The following is a 22,176-nucleotide window of genomic DNA, read 5'->3' as shown; positions in this document are numbered from 1 at the left end:
TGTAGCTAGAAGTGCTGCATGCTAAAATGTGATTATATCACATTAGAACATGAAGGGAGGTATCTTTCATTCTGGAATTTGACTCTATAATACCTGAGTCTAAGCGTTGCATCATATGATGAGAGATCACTAGAATATAACCTAATTGTCTATCACGATAATCGAAGTAAATAACTTATCTTAAGCTAAGACTGTTTACAAAGGAGCAGGAGTCTCAAATAAAGATCATGTTTGTAACTTGAAGGTTACGATTAAAAGTCCAACATGAGATAAAGAGCAGGTGAAAGATTGAGCACCACCAGCATTCAAGAGATCCTAGAGTTAGATACCCATTTGAAAGGATATAAGAGTTATGGTTATTACCTACGATGATATGCTAACATATTTAGTAATTATAGAAGCCCTGTTTTGTTGATGATAACCGGGATGTATTCATCCTAAGAGGGAGATAATTGTAACGCATGCAGATTGGGGCTAGTCAATTTAGAGATAATATGCATTAAAAATGATTTTTTAATAGACGATTATTTAGAGTAACTAATGTTAACCAAAATTCTTATATATGTCACAAGGATTTTGTACATATAAGAAACACTGAAATCCGAACTATAACGGAGAAGTTATGACTCATCGAAGTTTTGCGAATAAACTGGCATGACACCGCATATCCTAAAAACTAATTTTTGACAAAATAATTTTTAGCTTTATCGATCTAAACGAAAGTCGTAGTATATGTTAAACCGAGAGTGTGCATATAGACAACGTCCAAAACTGACTTTGTGTGAAGAAGTTATGGTTTTTCTAAGATTTAGCATAGTAGTGCACAACTTAGAAATCGAATTTTAGACCGATATATTTTTAGCTGACACAACCTAAATAAGAATTGAAAATCTTGTTAATAGGAGATCAATGATATAAAGACAGTAAAAAAAACGGATGAGAGATGAGAAAATTATGAATTTTTAACGGACTTTAATTGTCTAAGTCTGTTAAAATATAATTTAAAAAATAAATTCAAAACTAGCTGACGGAGTCTAAACGAAAGTTGTACATCGCGTCGCTATCTACGCGTAGATGTAAAGAACATTAAAGATGGAGCTCGTATGAGAAAGTTACGGATTTTAGAAAATAATTAGTTTTTGTTAATTAACTTCGCATGTAACATGTGGCTAAATCTTGATCGTTACTTTCTCCCCACGTCATGCCACCGGATGCTGACAAGTGGCAGGGAACGCCCCGCATAACTATTGGTAAGCCCCACGTACTGAGTACACCCATCATACAGCTCTAGTACGCCCCGTGTACGTACTTCGCCCAGCTTATAAATAGAGTTCGTTTCTTCTCATTTTTTCACAGCAATTCACTTCAATTCTCTCCCAAGCACCCCAAACCCTCTAGGCTTTTTCCTAGCACCTCTTAGGTGTTAGAAGTGAGTTCCGGAGCGCCGGAAAGCCCCGAATGGCTTGAAATTTTTTTTTAAAAACTGGTTTTCAGTTGAACTGTTCTAGTGACCGATTTTCGGTTAAGCCTGTTCGATCGTTGGTTCAACCCGACTTCAATAATTTTTATGCAATTTCTATTTTCCTACATATAAAATCAAATAATTTTCTACATTTGACAATGATGTGCATCGACCTTTAAGTTGTGTATACTTCGAGTCAACCAGGTCAATTGAATCGTTCAATTTGCTTTGGAAATATGTTGTTTTGTTAACAAATAAGTGAAATTCAACTATCCATGTTTAATGAACCGGTTCAAACAGTTTTTTATCATTTCTATCACGTTGGTTCAACCTAGTGTTTAAAGAAACCGTCTAGTTTGATCTAGACTAGAAATTGACATAAACTCGGTTGTTGTTGAACCGTTCTCTTCTACGGTACCAGGTCCAACTGACTCAAAGAGTCGGTTCAAACCGGTTTTTAAAACATTGCTCAAAAGTAATTACAAAGACTTTTTTATTTCAACTACTAATAAATATTTATTTTAAGTAAAATGTTGTTATTCAACAATGATCAAACTCTCACTCGCACATATATTGTTATACTAAATTAAATCATTATTCAAACACTTATAATACGAGTACTTCCGAAATAAACGAAGTCCGTAAACCGTTCATCACTTGGTTCTTCGCCTGCAAAATTGCATTCAATAAGTCAAAACACATCGCAAAAAAATATAGATTAATTGCTAAATTAAACGAAACCAACAAATGGAAGATGCATCGCATAAAGAAGAATTATAGTTTATTTGCGAGCGGATCTCGTCTTTAGTACTTACATGTTCCCTATACTCTTATTAGAAAATCCCTTTAATAAAATCTAATATGATTATTATAAAAATTGATTGAATATTATTCTATTTTTTTAAACGGATGGTTTAATAGTTATAAATAAAATTCAACAAGTTTGTTAATTCGCTTACGCCCGGATTTAAACCGGTGACCTTCAATCAAAAAATGTTACACCTTTACCGAACGAACTAGTCCCATATTGTTCAATTCTTAAATGTTATTCCCATTTACACTCTCATTAGTTATCGTACATTTTTGTACCATAAAATATTAATATTATTGTTTTTATTCAAATATTTGGTTAATATCACTCTAAGACACAAAAGTGTTTCCATAACCAACTTAAGGGTATTTTTTAGCAAAACTAGATGGAAGCCGATAGTTTTTATTTTTATATGACTGTTCAGTAAATATAGTTGAAACATTTAAAACATATAAAATTATATAAAATGAATTATTTAAAACACGTCATTGATTTTATCAAAGGGTAATTGAATCAATTTTAAAAAAAATAAAAAAAAACATCTTTTGTTAAATGTTAGTCGAAGTAACTTTTTGGATTTGAAGTCTTCGATTAAAATTTGAAATACTTTTATGAAATTGAAGTTTCATAAAGAAATTATGCATATACCCTTTATCGTTGTTTTATATACCTACAAAATATCTCGCCGCCAAGTCCATGCATCACAATACGGGTTAGTGGCTGAAGTAGATATAAAAGGTTGAATGAAATGTTCACGGTTACCATATAGTAAATATAGTAGTTTAAGAAAACCAATATTTATCCTAAGTCTTCTCTAGACATAAGTCGTGTTGGTGAAATTAGCTGGAAGTTATAGTTGGAAGCCGGAAGTGGTAGCTTTTATTTGTATAAGAGTGGTCACCAGTTGGGTTGTGGTGCTTTGGTAAAACATATGAAAAATATATTGGATAACCTATTGACCCATGTTCAAATTCTTGCATTATTCAGCCCATATGACCATGGAGGCTCGTCTGTAACGACTCAATGGCATGAGTTAGAGTCTCATGATCGCAGTGTGGTATTAGTCGGTGCGCAAAGTTGACCCGGAAAATCTCGTTAGAGAAGTTTCCTTTCCAAAAAATTAAGTAAGTCTAATGCAACCTTTTAGATGCAAACATTTTGTTAAATGTGACTCGAGCATTTGGATCATGTTCATGGAGCATTTGGCGCACTTGGAACTCAATAGAGCACTTGGGGTTCATGGAGCATGTGACAAAGCAAAGGTTCCTACGAAGGGGGTTTGTTGCTCCTAGAAGAGGTTTGGAATACTTGGGAGTGATATGGAGCAACAAGGGAACCTTGTCATGCCATATGTTGAAGGGATGGGCCAAGAAGGATGATATTGCGCCAAACACATTCCTTATTGCACCATTATACTCCCTCTTGCGCCATGACGATCCCTCTTGCGTCATTAGGTACTCCAATTGAGCCATGGAGTATGCTCTTATGCCATGCATGGCCTTGTTGTGCCATGTATGCTCTTGTTGCACCAAGGTGGTGTTGTTGCTCAAATCTTGATGTTCTTGTGACACACTTGAAGCATGTTGCACCATCCATACCCTTGTTGCACCATTATGATGCAAGTTGAACCATCTTGGTCGTTAATGAGCCAAGTATGCTATGAAGTCCTCTATGTTGCTCAAGAATATTCCAAAAGATGTTGCATGATGGAATATGATTAGTTACCTCCATTCATAGGCCTATGGGCTAATGGGCTTGGCCCATTAGGGTTTTAGGCTTGATCTGTCTAGTATAAATAGGGATGCATGCCAGGTCATTTTGTATCTTGAATTATAGAGTGATAGGCGAATCTCTATGTAATTGTACTTGTAACCTCTGTTTGAGAGCTCTAAAATAAAAGAATACCCCCTCCTGCCCATGGACATAGGTCACCTTGACCGAACCACATGAATATTGTACCTTGTGTGCTTAGAGTTTTGCTAGTTATCCTCTTTACTTCCTAACAAGTGGTATCAAAGTTGTGGTTTGTACTCCTATGATTGAAGATGGCATCTCACAGGACTAATTTGGAGAAGTTCAATGGCTCAAATGACTTCATTTTGTGGAAGGTGAAGATGGGGGCTCTTCTGGCTCAACAAGGATGTGCGGCGGTACTGGAAGGAGAGGCGGAATTGCCAAACGACGTGGCAGGTGATAAGAAGGTGGACATTCTGGCGAAGTCACATAGTGCAATTTTTTAGCTTAATATATGAAGTATCGAGGAAAATGTGGTACCAGAAACAAAGGTTGTATCTGAAGCAAAGGTTAGATGTACAAGCTGTTGACATGAAGATTAAAGATGAAGATTAGGCGCTCATTCTCTTATGTTCTCTTCCTAACTCATATGAGTATTTCATTATTACTATGCTCTATGGTAGGACAACAATCTCTGTGAATGATATGAAGGACTCTGTGATGTCAAAGGAACTGAAAAGAAAATTTTAATTTGGAGAAGATATGTCTAGTTTTGGTTTCCTTGCATGGAGAGGGAGGATAGAAGAGAGGAAGGGGGAAATAGAGGGAGATCATGTTCAAAATCGAAGTCTAGGGGTTCATCGAACATGAAATGTTATAAATGCAAGGAGAAAGGACACTTCAAGCGAAATTATCCACAGCTAAAGAATGGGAAGTCCAAGACTGAATCAAGCAGCAATAACACTATTGTTGTAGTTCATGAAAGTTCTGATGAAGGGGATGATGGTGATGTACTGATTGGACGTACATCAAGTTCTGCTAATGCTTGGGTCTTGGATTCTTGATCATCCTATCACATGACGTATAATCGTGATAGGTTCGCCTCCTTTAAAGAGTGGGATGGCACAATCAAGATGGGTGATGATTAGGTGAGCAGTATTAAAGGTAGTGGCACAATGCAGATCAAGATGCACGATGGCATGCTCAGGAAGTTAGATTGTTGGTACATTCTAGAACTTCAGAAGAATCTAATTTCTCTCGGTACATTGGCTAAGAATAGGATGAGGTACGCTGATGAAGGTGATTGGGTCAAAGTGACCAAAGGATCTCTAGTTATAATGAAATGGAAGATGAATCGTGGAGGGATCTATATCCTAGAAAGTAGTAGGATTATGGGAACGATGGCTATCTCCCAATCCTTGAATGGAGGTGATGACAAGATAGAGTTGTGGCATCGTAGTTTGGGAAATATGAGTGAGAATGGCATGTCATTTCTAAGTAAACATGGACTGCTTGGTGTAGAGGGTACTGAAAAGATAAAGTTTTGTGAAGCTGGCATCATGGGAAAGCATCGCAAAGTGAAGTTTGGTACCGGTCAACACACAAGCAAGGAAATCATGGAGTATGTTCACTTAGATCTATAGGGTCCTATACCAGTGAAGTCTCAAGGAGGACTCACATACTTTGTGACGTTCATTAATGACTATTCAAAGAAGTTTTTGGTTGTACTCTCTGAAGACCAAAGATGAGGTGTTTGGCAAGTTTATGGAGTGAAAGACCATGGTTGAGAAAAAGACTAGAAAAGAGGTCAAGCTCTGAGGACTGATAATGGGTTGGAGTTCTGCAATGCTCCAATAGATAATTTATACAAGACAAAAGGTATAGTAAGGAACCGCATTGTACGGAACACACCAGAACAAAAGTGGAGTAGCAAAATGGATGAACCAAACTCTTATGAAGCGTATAAGGGGCAAGCAAATATTTGCTAACCTATGCAATGAATTCTGGGCGGAAGCAGTTAACACTGCTTGCTATTTGCTGAACAGATCACCATCAACTGCAATAGACTTGAAGACTCCTCAAGAGGTATGATATGGGAAACCTTCTGACTATTTTGGTTTATGTATATTTGGATTCCCCGTATATGCTCATGTGAATGATGGTAAACTTGAGCCAAGGGAAATGACGTGTATATTTATAGGATATGCGACAGGAGTAAAAGGTTGTCAAGTATGATGTACAGAAGAAGGAAGAACTCCTAAATATATCATGAGCAGAAATGTGACCTTTGATGAATCCGCCATGGATAACCAGGGAGGAGATGATACAAGTCAAGCAGGGAACAAAGTTCAGGGTGCTAGCCAGAAGGTGGAGTTTACAATTCAAACTCCATATAGAGTTATGAAAAGTGACAAAGAGCAAGGCGGCAGTAAAGATCGTGGACAACATGAAACCCAAGAGCAACCCATGGGTTCTTCATCCAGTGGTGCTAATGTCGGGAATGATGATATGTCTAAATGTATAGCAAAGAGAATGTAAAAAAGGTTCATTAGACTACCTGATAGATATGTGGAATGTGTGAATTCAGGTGAACTTGACTCCATTGCTTTTTCTTTATTAACTGGAGAAGACATTGACATTGAGGAGCCTCAATCATATAAAGACGTTGTGGCGAGGAAATAAGCAAATGAATCTTTGATGGACATGAATGAAGGAATGTAATCTTTAAAGAAGAATGAAACATGGTACCTATTCCCATTACCAAAAGAAGCAAAGCCAATAGGATAAAAATAGATCTTTAAGAATAAAGAAGAGATACCAAGAGTTGAACCGACTAGGTTCAAGGCAACATTCGTGGTGAAAGGGTTTTCTTAGAAGGAAGGAATTTATTATCACGAGGTGTTCTCAACGTTCTTGAAGAACAAACAATTCGATTTCTTTTGGCCATGGTGAGTGCATTAAATGAGAATATTTATATGTCCCATCCATAAGGGTTCCCTGATTCTAAGAAGGATCATGTATGTTTGATGATGAAATCCATTTATGGGTTGAAGCAGTCTCCAAGACAATGGTACAAGAGATTTGATTCATTCATAATATCGAATGGCTACACTCAAAACCAGTTTGACAATTGTGTTTACTAAAATGAATTGTCACTAGATTTCTACATATATTTGTTGTTATATGTTGATGATATGCTCATCGAAGCTAAAGACACGGCTGGAATAAACTACTTGAAGCCGATCCTAAAGAATGAGTTTGAGATGAAGGATTTGGAAGCAGCAAAGAAGATATTGGGGATGGAGATTCAAAATGGATTGAAGATCAGGGCAGTTATCTATTTCTCAACAAAAGTACATTGAGAAGGTTCTACAGTCCTTCAAATGTGATCAGTCCAAGCCAGTTGGAACTCCTTTGGCGACTCATTTTAAACTTGTTCTAAGCACTATACCCATTACTAATAAAGAAAGGAAGTACATGAGCAAGGTTCCATACTCAAGTGATGTTGGTAGTCTCATGTTTGTTATGGTCTATACCAAACCTGATTTGGCTCATGCAGTTAATGTGGTTAGCAGGTTTATGAGTAATATAAGGAAGACGCATTGAGAAGCTATAAAGTGGATCTTGTGATACTTGAAGGGAACGACTGATGTTTGATTGTTGTATGAAGCTAATACGAAGAGTGACATGGTGGGATATGATGAATCTAATTATGGTGGTGACTTGTTGAAGTGCAGGTCACAGACGTGCTACATATTCACTTTATTCAGATGTGCAATCAATTAGAAGTCAACGTTACAAGATACCGTTGATTTGTCTATAGCTAAATCCGAGTACATGTCTATGATAGAAGGAATGAAGGAGGAGATATGGTTAGAAAGGATTATTTAGAGTCTTGTTCTGAAGGTGGAGAAGCATGTCTTGTGTTGTGACATTCAAGGTGATTTGAGTCTTGCAAAGAACCTTGTGTATCACTAGAAGACGAAGCACATTGATGTCACGCTGAATTTCATTCGGGATATTCTGGAAGGAGACAAATTTTTAATACAAAAGATTGATACCAAAGTCAACCCAACATATATGTTGACAAAGTTGTTGCTAACGGAAATGTCCAAGCTTTGCTTGGATTTGGTTGATAATCGTAGGAGGTAGATCTCTTCAGGGACGAATGGTAGCAAGGGAGAGGAAGTTCTTATTCGAGGTGTAGTTCAGAGGATGCTCAAGTTAAGGTGGAGATTTTTAAATGTGACTCGAGCATTTGGATCATCTTCATGGAGCATTTGGAGCACTTGGAACTCAATGGAGCAATTGGGCTTCATGGAGCATGTGACAAAGGAACAAATCGTACAAAAGGGGTTTGGAGCACTTGGGAGTGATATGGAGCAACAAGGGGATCTTTTTGCGCCATATGTTAAAGGGATATGCCAAGAAGGATGTTGTTGCACCAAGGGCATTCCTTCTTGCGCCATTATACTTCCTCTTGCGCCATGAGGAGTTGCTCTTGCGCCATGAGGATCCCATTTGCGCCATGGGGTACTCCTATTGAGCCATGAAGTATGCTCTTGCACCATGCATGGCCTTTTTGTGTCATGTATGTTCTTGTTGCACCAAGGTGGTGTTGTTGCTCTGATTTTGACATTCTTCTGCCATTCTTGAAGCGTGTTGCGCCATCCATACACTTGTTGCACCACTATGGTGCAAGTTGGACCATGTTGGTCCTTGATGAGACAAGTATGCTCTAAAGTCCTCTATGGTTCTTAAGAATGTTCTAGAAGATGCTACATGGCGGAATATGATTAGTTGCATTTATCCATGGGCCTATTGGCCAATGGGCTTTGGGAGCTCTAAAATAAAAGAATAATTCCCTCCTGTCCGTGGACGTAGGTCACCTTAACCAAACCACGTAAATACTATGTCTTATGTGCTTATAGTTTTGCGATATATCCTCTTTACTTCTTAACACTTTTCACACAAGTTCTATTTGATTATAAATAATGTCCCTCCCAACACAAAGGTTGCACTAGATGATTTAATGAAACTTTGTTAAGAAAACTTGCAAATTTCATCAAAAATTGCAACTTTGAATTTAAAATTTTGCAAATTTTATTGAAACTTCTAAATTTTTAATGTAAAAAAGTTACATATTTTTATTGAAAATTGATAGTTTTTTAAAAAGAGTTTCAATTCTTATTAAAAATTGTAACTTTATTACAAAAAGTTATATTGTTAATTTTAATTCCCTCCAATTTTATTTTTTAATTACCCTTGCAATAAATGAGAAAAAATTTAGGTTAACACAAGAAAGATCGAAAAGATGTAAAATAAACATTTGAGTCAATTTCAGCCAATTATCTAAAGGTCTTGATGGGTTAAACCAAACCCTAAATCTTAAGATGACTTGTTGATTCAAAGTTAAATTTGGTCAGATTCGTTGACATGTTTTGCAAGGGTGTAGAGGTCATTCTCGTCCGAATTTGATGAAATCACTACAAGAACAAAGATGTAGGAAATCAAGTCTATTTTCTGGAAAATTTGATATCATCCTGTTTAAAGTGCAGATATTGCTTTGTGATCAAAACACAAAACATGGGTCAAAGTGAGAAATTCTAAAACACTAATGAAAGTAAGCCTACACCTAATTGTAATATTTATACTATATTTGTGAAAGTACTAAACTTGAGAGAACCTGGTAATATGATTGTTTGGATTTGTTTAGGATGTTCGGTCGTAGTGTTTCAGAATTTCTTATTTGTTTGCTTCACTCTTAGCAGCGTTTGAGGTGAGTCAATCATTTTCATCATTCTCGATCATTAATTTCAGTCTTGAGTCTTCAGAGAGTTCCTAGCAAGCTACAAATTCACAGTTTCTTGGTGAGTTTCAAAGTTCTTTTTGTACTCTTTTTTTGGTATGTTCATTGATAAAACCCTCCATACCAGCATATCCTTATCAACTCTCCATGCTTGATATTTACGTTTAGTTTCTTCTTCATTTTGCTCGTGATTTGTATTTTTATTTTCCAATACTTTGATACTTTCATTTTGATATCTATGTTACCATGAATACAAAAAAATGAAGATTCAAACAAAGAATTCCCCACTCTACGTCAAATATTTAAACGTATACGTAAAATGATAGATGAGCGTGAATTTGTTTATTCATATGATGACTAGACAATCAAAATTGTAAGTTTGTATATCAATTTCACAATAGATTTTTCCTTTTGATAGTAAACGACATTTTTGATGTTAAATTAGAGCTTTTAGATGTTAAAATGTTGTTTTTTACAATAAAAACAATCTTTTGATAACAAATTTTTGGATGTCAAGTAGCTATTTTTACGCAATAAAAATATGTTTTTTTGTACACTGAAGTGCAATATTTTTTTACAATATAAACTTCTTAACAACATATTTTTAAGAAATATTATCCGATTTATTTTTTAATATTCTTGAAGGAACAAATAAAGAACTACAAACCTCTAAAAGATGGAAGTGATGTTGCCGGTCGTTATATGGTTGCGATGAACAAATAGAATGATATACACCATCAACTTTATAGTAGAGATATGACTAATAATTAATAATAAAAAAAAAGTGGTGGTGGTGATGCATTTGTACATGTGTAACTAAAACAGTTAAAAGAAGTTATATCTAAATGTAAAAAAAGCTACATATGAGCATAAAAAAAGGTTGACTTGCATTACAAAGGTTGAATCTAAAAAAAGATATGCAACTCTTTCTGCATTTTTTCAAAAAAAAAATTGGTGCTTTAGGTTAAATGCAACTTTATTGAATGCAATCTTTGGTAAAAAAGTTGTTTTAGGCATTATACAATTTACAAGGTCTAATGCAACCATTTAGCGGGGTTGCCATAACTTCATTTTGTCATATTGATTGAAATAGTATAATGATTAATTTATTCTTCCAAACTATAATTGTCACAAGTTAAAAATCCTCGAGATTTTAATATCAAGCGTCCGTTATGCTAATCAATTAGTAAAAAAAATTATGCATATTAATAATGTTTAGCGCAAATTATGCATATTAATAATGTTGTGTTTAGCGCCACATAACTAGCTAATTTTTCAAAAAAATTAAAGTTGACATGTTTACAAGCTAATAGTAGCTTATACATTACCTTTTTGAAACCTAGTTAGACTATTCTTGTGATTAGTGAGCCAAACTAGGTGGTTAACTAGCTTATATGCTACATTTTTAAAACCTACTTAGATTAGAATTTTAGTTGCTTTAAAAAAATTTAAATATACCCTCGATTAATAATATAAAAACATATATTTTCAAATATTCTTTTATATCATTTTATTTCATTCAACTATCTTATCATCTAGTTTACCGAATATCATTTTTTTAATAGCTAGCTTTTTTAGTTATATCTAACTTTTCAGCTAATATACCAAACATAGCTTATGTTTTTAGGATTGTTTTTTTTTAATTTATTTTGTTTATTTTCCAAATATGCACTTAACTAATGATATCATTTTATATTTTCAGCTAGCTAATTAGCTAGGTTTATCAAATAATATTTTTTATTAGTTAAGTTTTTTAGCTATCGATTAGTTTTTCATATAACAACTAGTTTTTCTATTATAAGTTAACTTTTTTCAGCTATGAGTTAGGTTGTCAGTTAGTAGACCAAACATATCGTAAATGTTTAGTATTTTACAAATAAATTAAATAAGATATTTCAATTTTCTAAGAAACCATACCAAATAATTTATAGATATTACAAGTGTTTCAGTGTTCTAAAAGAAACAATATTATTTTATGTTATTAATTTTAGCTTATAAATTAATATAATAAATATTTATTAGTTTGTTAGATGAAAACTAATAAGTTATAAAATCTAGTGATATAGTTGTTTCAAATAAGGACCTCATAATGATTAAAATATATTTATATTTAATAATATAAGATAATTACTAATAGTATGGATATGATTTATTTATTTAAAAATACATTTAAATCAATTTCTAAAAATCTAATATAGTTTTTTGTTAAACGCTAGTTGTTTTTAAGTTCTTTTGTTAAAAGTTAGAAGTTAGAAGTTCTCAAAAGTTGTGTAACGAACACATCTACTTATCAATAAAAAGTTATTTTACAAAATTTTAAATATAGACAAATGAATTTGTTTTTGAAGTAATATTTAGTACAAATTACTTAAATCATGTGGTTTGTATAAACAATGTGCTTGGTCCTTAAGGTTTTTTTTTCTTAGACCGTCTCTAGTGTATTTTTTTTATTCCATTTTTGTCTCTCAAAAACTTGAAATAAATTTTTTTGTTTATGATTTATTTTATTCGGATTTATTATTTGCATTTATATAATAAAACAAACTAAAATGCCCTACTTCATAAACCGCTTTTCGTATACGGGGTTGGCTAAAGGGATACACCATTTTACAATTTAGACATTCTATATAGCTTTTAAAGTACTTTTTATTGCTTAAAATTGCATTTTTTTTTTTTGAAAAAGATGATTAAAAATTGTTACCTATTGATTGACTTTTGATAAAGATGTTTATATGGTGTCTAAATGATGTCTTAATAGCAGCACCCCTCATACACTCTTCTTCTAAACCTTCTCACTATAGAAAACCCTTAAGCACTCTCAACTACCATTTTAGCCCCTTTCGTCAGGTTGCTATGGGAAAACAACCTTCGTTTGCTTGTCTTACCGCCCCCCCCCCCTCGGCGAGAAAACTATGACCCTCACCTCCAAACCTAATCTACAACTTAAATTTAAGATCTCATATCACCTTTTTCTTCATGCCCATTATCAGCACTTGCGAGGCCAAAACTTGAACAAGACCAGAACGCCAACAGACACGACATACACCAATGTCGTTGCTTGGAAGCCACCACCATCATCATCTGATCCAGATCAACTACTACCGCCGATTGAAGCCAACACCACCACAGGACCCTAAAGCTAACACCATCGGATCCAGATCTTATGCTATGACCGCCGCATGATTGGATGACGATAAACAGTCAGATCGGCCCAAGAAAGGAAAAAGACGAAGTAGAGAGAAGCAGCAGGATAAGAGAGTCGAGAAGTACGAAAAGATGGCAGTGCGATAGTTCCGGCGGCGACCGATGGTTTTAGTGGTGGAGGGCTATGTTCCAAATGTTTAGGCTTCTATATTTTTCAATTGATATGAGAGAGAGAGAGAGAGAGAGAGAGAGAAGAATAAGAAGAAGAAAAAGAAGAAGAAGAAGAGAGATGAGAGGGTTAGATGGTTGAGGTAAGGTTGAGAGTGGAACCTCTCTCTCTCTCTCTCTCTCTCTCTATATATATATATATATATATATATATATATATATATATATATATATGCTTATTAATTAGTTATTTTAGTTTTTATAAACAATAAATAATAAAAATATCTAAAAACATGGGCGGAGCCAGTAGAGGGACTAGTGGGTATTTTGTCCCCCTAACTCCATTGGTATTATTGTATTATCAGTTAAAGCTCCCTTTTATATTTTTACGATATACATCTTAGCCCCTACTAATCTAAAATTCTAGCTCCGTTCCTATCTAAAAATGTCTAAAATATACAAAAGGACATAAAACACAATAAAATAATAACAAAAGAACGTCCAAGTGCAAAACAAAGAAAACCTAGAACCAAACGTACAGTTAAAAAAAGGTTTAGGTCATTTTTGGTCATTTAACTTTTTGTTTTGTGCTTATTTTGTCATTTAACTCTTTTTAAGTTTTAGAAGGTCATCAAACTTTTGACTTTGTGCTCATTAGTCACTTAACTTTTGTTTTGGTCACTTAAGTTTTAGGTTTGTGCTCATTTAGTCACCTAACTTTTAAAATTAATTGTGTGCTCATTTAGTCACTAACTTTTGAAAAAATTTAAAAGTTTAGTGACTAAATGAGCACGATTTTAAAAGTTAGGTGACTAAATGTGACCAAACCAAAAGTTAAGTTACTAAATGAGTACAAAGCCAAAAGTTTGATGACCTTTTAAAACTTAAAAAGAATTAAGTAACCAAATAAGTATAAAACCAAAAGTTAAATAACCAAAAATATTTAAACCCTTAAAAAAAACCTATTTTATTTGCTCTTATATTTAAGACTATTTCTTATTTCTCTATTTAAAGTTATTCTTTCTACGTGATGTGAAAAAGAACCACTAAGTTTGCTTTATTAAGTCCATTAAATAAAAACACTCAGAGTATTGGTAGTAATAATCACCAACGATGCTTAAAATACCTGCATGGATTTATAGGGGCTTAGCTGGAGCTGGAGCAGTAACTGGTACATCTCTAGATTGAGGTGGGGGGACATACACAGGAAATATCAACCCCGGATTATTGAAAAAACTGAAGAAAAAAAATATAATATTTTGCAGTCAATATCAAGAAGACATCATGTATTCTTTCACGTTTCAAATAAATAATAGCAGACCTTATAGGTGTAAATTTTGCAAAGGAGCCGTTGACCGGAACACGTCCACTCAAACGATTGTAAGATAAATCACTGTGATAAAAACCACTAAATATATTAAACATGTTGCACAAAATGCATGAAAGCATATATGCCAGCTAAATTGGATACTAACAGAACATTTAGTGTAGTTATAGTGGTTAACGAATACGGGATAGTTCCTGTCAAAGCATTACGGTGGAGACGTCTGCCCTCGCACAAGCAGAAAACGACACATTGAGCAATGATATGTCGAAAAGATGATCATAAATATATAAAATCAATAATATTGTGAAAAGAATTTGAAATATGTGAAATCGTACAGGTAGCGAAGCTTCTGAAGGTGGCCTAATGTGCTTGGAATGTGACCTTCTAACTGATTCATGTAAAGATCCAAAGTCACCAAATTCTTTAAGTTCCCAAGCTCTTTAGGAATTTTTCCCATGATCTTATTACCACAAATCTCCCTGTGAGCATAGATTGATCTATTTAGAACGTTAACTAATTAATTCGTCAGTTTAAGGTTTAAAAAAGTTATGTTTAAGTCATCCCTGATCGAGTGACCGTTATTGTGACTATTGCTATTATGGTTTATATTATTTATTTACTAAAAACAAGAACATGTTGTACTTAATAAAATACGTATAGTTTCAATTGCTAAAAGGCCGCACTTACAAGTAGTACAAATTGGTGAGTTGACCGAGCTGCGGAACAAGTCGACCAGTCAAGCTCATGTTCCAGAGATCTCTGCATTCAACAAATCCAAGAACGCACAGGATTTCGTTTTGAAAATCATGACAATAGAGAAAGTACTATAACAAAATTTCATGTAAAAAAAACAAAAGTAGGGTATGCTTACAATCGTGTGACACTACCGTTTGAGTTGCAAGTAACATAAAACCAAGTACACGGGTTAACATGGCTTGGATCCCAACTTTGGAGAACATTGTAAGGATCGCTTAATTGTTTCTTGAAGGTGATCAGAGCATCACCTGTGTTATATATACACATTAAATCAATTAGACAATTACCTGATCATCTTAAAATCCGTACACTCACAAGGAAGAAAGATGCTAAGATCAGTTGAAGTGAACTACTAAATTGGCACCAAGCGAACATACCTTCAGAATTCCCATAAACCGATGAAAAAATATATAGCACCAAAATAAACCGAAGGAGAGCAAAAGTTGAGGTTAGAGTGGAGGTCCGATCCATTTTCTTCTATAATTAATCAACAGGGCCAAGAAATACAGTAACACCACACTTGTAACTTTTAACACTGTTGAAACAAACAAAATTAACCTATTTATAACATCAAGAGATAAGCCTTATATATAAAATACCATTTCACGGAAGTCGTCAAAATGGTAATTCTTAGGTAATTGTTGTGGGGTAATTTGCTCTATTAATTAAGGCGACAATTAGTTTAAACTTATGGGCTGGACCTAGCTAGTCTATGGTTAGGTACTCTCTTCGAAAAGGATTCAAAGACAATAAGTTTGTTATTCCTCACCAGTCACCATCACTGCCGTCCAAATTCAAAGAGCTTCACCCCTAAACGTTTATTAATTTTCACTGGTATTTTAAATTTTTACTAATTTAAGAAGTAAACTCGTCATGTGGTACACGGGGTCTGTCTTTGACACCTTTTAAGAGAGAGATTTTTTTTTTTCTAAAAAAAAAAAAAAAAAACTATATTTTATCCAAATATCCATACTCATTAATTATTTTGTTGAACTTCTATTTTTTCGTTTACCTGATCATTTAACCTTGTATATAAAAAATTTCCCATCGTTTTATCAATTTTACTTCAAATATCGCTATGATATTCTACAAGATGTTGATTCTCTATTACATTTCATGCTAATTTTATTAATTTTAAGAGTTACACTCTTACTAGTCTGACCAAATTTGTGTTCTCAAGAACCGAATACAACATGATCAATCTCACATCGGTCATGCATTTATGTTTTAACATATATAATAAAAGCATCAGTGTGTTGAAACTTCTCAATGCATACTATATTCATGTTATAATATATTTAATCATATCATACAATTTGTTATATAACTAAAGTTACTTGATTTTCAATGTATGTATAAAAATTTGGATGGAGAAATTATTGAAAACGCAGTGCATCCATGTAAATAAAGAACGAGATTAATACAGAGGTTAAACGAGCATCCCACACCCAAAAGGTGCCCCACATAGGTCTTCCCCGAAACCCCCCAGTAACTAAGGTAAACAACGTAGAAAAAGCACCCATTTCTGTACCGGTTCCAAAAGAGCGAAGAAAGAGGGGATGTTTTGTTAATAGGAACAAGAACGTGTTTATAGTCGTAGCGATATAAACAAGAATACTCATCCGAGCCGCGGGAACGTGTACATAAGGAATACGAGAATTTCTACCTTGTTGAAGTTCTAGTGGTGCTACTCGGGGACTTAAATGAATAGCCATCGCTTTTAAGAACAACCGATATCCAATGAAAATTTTCGTGTAGCTTTTAGTCTTTGACATAAAAAAAGAAGGTTGTAATAATGCTTCATATTTTTGTGTATCATATGAATGTTTTATGTTTTGTAAACCTTTACAAAATAATAAAGAAGCGAAGACAATGAAGATCACAAAGATTTAACATAGTTCACTTGATTAAAGTAATCAAGCTACATCCATAAACGAACTAGAGAAATTTATTCATAAACTTGAATATAAACAATATACATTAGGGTTACAATCATATATATATATATATATATATATATATATATATATATATATATATATATATATATATATATATAGAGAGAGAGAGAGAGAGAGAGATAGAGATAGAGAGAGAGATGTTTCTATAAACTATTGTGTACATGAATGCACCAATAAGAATTTATGAATAATTAAAAACTGTAATAAGAGTAATTATGTAACTTTAGCATGATAATTAAAATTAAATCCTTTAATTTATAGATATTACCATAAAAATCTATTTGACAAACTATTTAACCCTAGCCTCTCATATCATACGTATTCTATTTCTGCCTCCTCCCATTTTCTTATTGACGAATGAACATTGTCTAATAAAAAGTGGTAGTCAAACCTCTTGTTGCAAATTTGTTACCCCATTCCGTTGGTTATGCAGATGTTATTCTGGATGGCTCCATCTCCAATCGAAGCTATCTTCTATCTCCAATCAAAGACCTGTATCGTTTACGAATCTTGTTGCTAGGTTAGGCGTTAATTTCCGATTCCATTTTAGTTCAAACGACCACGCTAAGCACCTACTCAGCCGCCAAACAAGAATCACAAGTCCCGACTGTTGTTAAAGATAACTTGGTAGTCGTTGATGGTGAAGGAGATAATGGAGAAAAAGAGCTTAATGAGCTTTTGTTGCCTAACGTCAATGATCTCCCCCTCTCTACTCCTTCCGCAATTGAATTCAATTTCGTCACTTACTTCGCTCCTGGTATGTAATTTCACCAACCAGTGCCATTAATTTCGTTAATTTAATTCACGAGTTCTCCTTCCACCCTAGAAGTAACAACCTATGATTCTATAGAGTATAATCTAGTTTTATTTTCATATTCAAATTCAAGAGAATCTTTTGACACATATAATCATTTGTAACACCCATAAAATTTACGCCAAATTTAAACTTTTAATACTAACAAAAGAGTCAAATAGTAATTGTTTTTACAAAACATTTACAATTCATTTATCATTAGAGTGTCCCAAAATAGATCATGAGCATGAGGAGCGGTACGGTCACGCCTTCGCCTTCCCTCGCTCTCCTGAAGTACCTAAAACAATAAACTGAACTCGGGCTTAGTGAGCTACCCCCAAAATACCAATACCACACTGGCAGAAACCATAGCCATAACGATCAATCAAACAACATACATACTGGGCCATCGGCCGTATTGGTCCGCCCTACTGGGCCTACAGTCTATCTGAATCTATCCCGAGTCTTCGGCATGACTGGTCTGTCGTGTGGGCCTACAGTCTCCCCGGACCGCTTAGAGGGTGTGTTGGCCTTCAGCACAAAGCAGGACCGCCTCAACCCAACCAACAAGCAACTAACCATGTACACATACGATCATATACTGGCATGTACACTTAGCAAACATATCTATCTCATTGACCATCAATCATAGAGTTTCACCCATAGCTAGAGTATCGACCTAACATGTCACTAACATATGAATCCCTACGGATCATAAAAGCATAACATACTATCTATCCTGATTCCGATCCAATAGATCAGAATCTTATACAACATACCATAACCACCGATCTCTAGTATAACAACCATCCTAAACAGGATAAATTCTAGTAAGGCAATAACATAACACCCATCCTAAACCAGGATGAAATCTAACATGGCAATAACAAAGCAACCATCCTAACCTAGGATGTAAATCATAAAGGGTTGGCCTTGGTGTCGTAGACCCTATCGATATAGTGAGGATAACTCACCTCGCAGATGTTGATAGAAATGCAAACTCCAACAATCGGATCACTTGACATCGGCTCCACCACCTATAACCATAGCACAATATACTCATCAGTTGTTACTCTTATGAGACACCCCATAATCACTTAGTAAAACCTGATCGAGGTCAGAGTCCTCAGTCAAGGTCAACAGTCCATGTTGACCTCAACTCACCGAGTGCACTCGACCACTTGCCGAGTCCATGGAGCATATTCCAACTCACCGAGTCATCGGAGTGACTCGTCGAGTTCCTTCGAATCCTTAAGGGCCACCCGTAGAGTTTCCTCCTTGTAACTCGACGGGTACACATGCATTCATATCCTAGGGAAAAACCATCCGACTCACCAAGTTGTTCTTCAACTCATCAAGTTTTATGGTGATCTTCATCGGACTCGCCGATTTGTTCATCCAACTCGCCGAGTTCAATGACCATCTTCATGTGACTCGCCGAGTCATCCTTGAGACTCGATGAGTCCATCCAGTCCTTTATCCATACAAACTTGTTTTGAGCCATGCAGCGGCTCCAAATCACAAATCCAAGCTTCTAGGGCATACTTACCACGTAAAGTTGCAAACTTTACGTACATGCATGGTTATAAAGGCTCCAAATGTCTATTTTAAGTTCTTAATGGAGCTTCTAGTCCAAGAGGGACTTCATCTACAACCAATACATCAACTTTATGACTCTAGCTCCCAAGGAGGGTCCAGATCGGAAGTTACAACTTCAGATCTAGGCTATATCTCAACACCCCAACTTGAAAATCCATAAAAAGCCCTAGAACTCAATAATAGGAAAGAAAAGGAAGTAAGAATGGCACTTTGATACCTTCAAAAGATGCTAGCTGAGGCAAAACCCGTTTCCCCCTCCTTTCTTGCTTCAATTTCCTTTGCACTCTTAACTCCCTTCCTCCAAAATCCTCTCTTCGAAGCTTCAAAACCACTCCAAGGCACACACACACACACGAATTAGGGTTTATAAGGGCTCTCAAAGACTGTAAGGAAGCCCAAAGGAGGCTGAAGCTCCTTTAAATAGGGGTGCAAACCCCCGGGATTTAGGGTTTCATCTGCCAGCTCCTACTCGCCGAGTCCGAATAGTGGACTTGCCGTGTAGGTCACTAAACACGCGTTCTTACCCCGCTGCTACTCGACGAGCAGGTCGACCAACTCGTCGAGTAGAGCTTTTATCCAAAAAATCTTAATAAATAAATTAAGGATCGGTGCGTTACAATATTACTATTAAATTTGAAGAAGATAAAGTTAGCTAATTTAATCTGAATGCTCAAATGTGTGTATCAAATTTGTAATTTTTTACTATAAAATGTCAAATGTTGGTCAAGTTTGTAACATCCCCAAAATTTTCATTTTAACTCATTAATAAAACCATAATTATCTTTCAACATATAAAAATCATAAACTATGTATCTCAAGAATAGCATAACATCTGTCAAATATATTAGAGTATAAACATCCCAAGCTGAACAAATGGTGTGCGTGCTGCAATCTTCCCGAGCTCCTCTTTTGAAAACTAAAGCACCTGAAATCAAAACTGAAACTGTAAGCATGAAGCTTAGTGAGCTCCCCCAACTACCACATACCACACAAAGCACATATCACAAATAACATAACTCTGGGACAACTCCTACTACATTGGGACGAATCTTGGCATCGGCTTACCGGACATTAGACTCATGTCCGACATCGAGCTCACCTTGACATCCGACCGCATCGGGTTTTGGGCTCACCCCGACAGCGGACTTGTCCCGACACCGGGCTTACCCTGGAACACATAACATATAACATAATCACATATACTGCATCGGGCTTTCCCTGACATCGGACTGAAGCTCGGAACAAATACATATAACACATAAACTAGCATACCTCAAGCTTGCCCCGAAATACATAAAACATGGCATAATGACTAACTTACATTGGGCTTACCCCGGAACACATAACATATATCATAAACATATAACATAATAACATAATTTGCATCGAGCTTTCCCCGACGTCGGACCGAGGCCCGAAACAACTAACACATAACACATAATCATACATGAATCACAAAGACATCAAGCATAGATAACTACTTCTCGGAACTGCCCCAGCATCGGACCGATGTTTGGAAACATATAGACTGCAACGGGCTAACCCCGACATCGGGCTCACCTCGGCATACTCTACTACTTAAACGAGTCGGCATTGGTGCCTTAGAACCGTTCCTACTAGAGGAAAACTCACCTCTCAAAATGGATACTAAAAAACTCAGACGAAGGTATCTCTGTCAACTACTCCAATGACTCCTTGGCTATTATGACCAAAAATAAACACTTAGTCAAAAATTGAGAATCCATCTAAGGGTAAAATGACTATTTTACCCCTTTTGATCTAAATTGGACCATGATCGATGCCCAATCATTTCTAGTCTTTCCAAACTCACTAAGGCCCATTAAAGTCCTCTAGTGGCCCAATTTTCTAAATTAGGCCCAAATCCTCAAATGGGCTTTCCACCCAAACCCAAACTAGCCCTTAGGCCCTTAACTGTCTCCTGGTGGCCCATCATGGCCTAACATCTACTAACCTAAGGCCTGGCCCCAAACCAAGGCCCAATAACACAAAGTCCATAGTTTGACTATACGTTGCGCATACAGTTTCATTGCTTGTACGCCCAGCGTACTCCCTTGATAAGCCATATTATTCAAAACTACTTAATCCCTTAAGAAACAACTTCCAAACTACATATCTGAGTCCAATAACCCTTCTTAACTGATAAAGTTGATCACTTGGTGGCTTGCACCTCACCAAATGAGATCAAACTTGTAAAAATAACAACTATCTTCATGGAAATGGCTAGATCTCGTGCATAGACGCAAATAGGCCTTAAAGATTGCGACTTTACTGCTCAAGGGACTCAAGTAACTTCATGGTTGGCAACCGTAAGTCCAGAAACGGATTTGCATCATAAAAATCCAATCTTGAAACCAAAAGGGACAATATCCATGAGAACCTAGATCTATGATGTAAAAGCACCAAGATGAGAAATTTATACCTTCAATAGGCTGGAAATGATGTAAAACCTCTAGATCTACAAGCTCACTTCAATCTCTTGCTTCTTCTCTAAACACCTTCTTCTTCAAAAACACCAAAATACTCCTCTAATGGTGTGACAACCCGAAATTTCTATCTTTTACAGTCAATCAATGCAATCAAAGTCAGACTTG

The 22,176-nt window shown here is 35.4% G+C and overlaps 1 protein-coding gene across 2 annotated transcripts; it reads right to left on the bottom strand.

The window, feature by feature from the left end:
* Positions 1-1,936: 1,936 nt before the first annotated feature.
* LOC145017358 (uncharacterized) lies at positions 1,937-15,830 on the bottom strand. Of its 2 annotated transcripts, XM_078975403.1 has the most exons (8): positions 15,589-15,830; positions 15,327-15,459; positions 15,143-15,214; positions 14,791-14,934; positions 14,604-14,675; positions 14,450-14,521; positions 14,255-14,364; positions 1,939-2,131 (listed from the first exon to the last, which is right to left on the bottom strand). In XM_078975403.1, exons 1-7 carry the CDS (start codon positions 15,680-15,682, stop codon positions 14,265-14,267), a joined length of 687 nt encoding a protein of 228 aa, XP_078831529.1. In that variant the 5' UTR covers positions 15,683-15,830; the 3' UTR covers positions 1,939-2,131; positions 14,255-14,264. The 2 variants fall into 2 exon arrangements, with proteins under 2 accessions (XP_078831530.1, XP_078831529.1); XM_078975404.1 differs by lacking the exon at positions 14,604-14,675 and having other exon boundaries at positions 1,937-2,131.
* Positions 15,831-22,176: the final 6,346 nt, after the last annotated feature.

The sequence above is a fragment of the Lactuca saligna genome, chromosome 9 (genome assembly GCF_052625555.1).
Source record: "Lactuca saligna cultivar CGN05327 chromosome 9, ASM5262555v1, whole genome shotgun sequence".
NCBI classification, from domain to species: domain Eukaryota; kingdom Viridiplantae; phylum Streptophyta; class Magnoliopsida; order Asterales; family Asteraceae; genus Lactuca; species Lactuca saligna.
This window is presented reverse-complemented; position numbering and strand designations above follow the sequence as displayed.

What these genes read in the sequence shown, in the direction of transcription:
- LOC145017358 (XM_078975403.1), bottom strand. Translation starts at nt 15,682, where the DNA reads ATGGATCGGACCTCCACTCTAACCTCAACTTTTGCTCTCCTTCGGTTT. An exon ending in GGTTTATGGGAATTCTGAAG is followed by an intron (nt 15,460 to 15,588) that starts GTATGTTCGCTT and finishes TATATAACACAG; the next exon opens with GTGATGCTCTGATCACCTTC. An exon ending in GCAAAATTTACACCTATAAG is followed by an intron (nt 14,365 to 14,449) that starts GTCTGCTATTAT and finishes TTTTTTCTTCAG; the next exon opens with TTTTTTCAATAATCCGGGGT.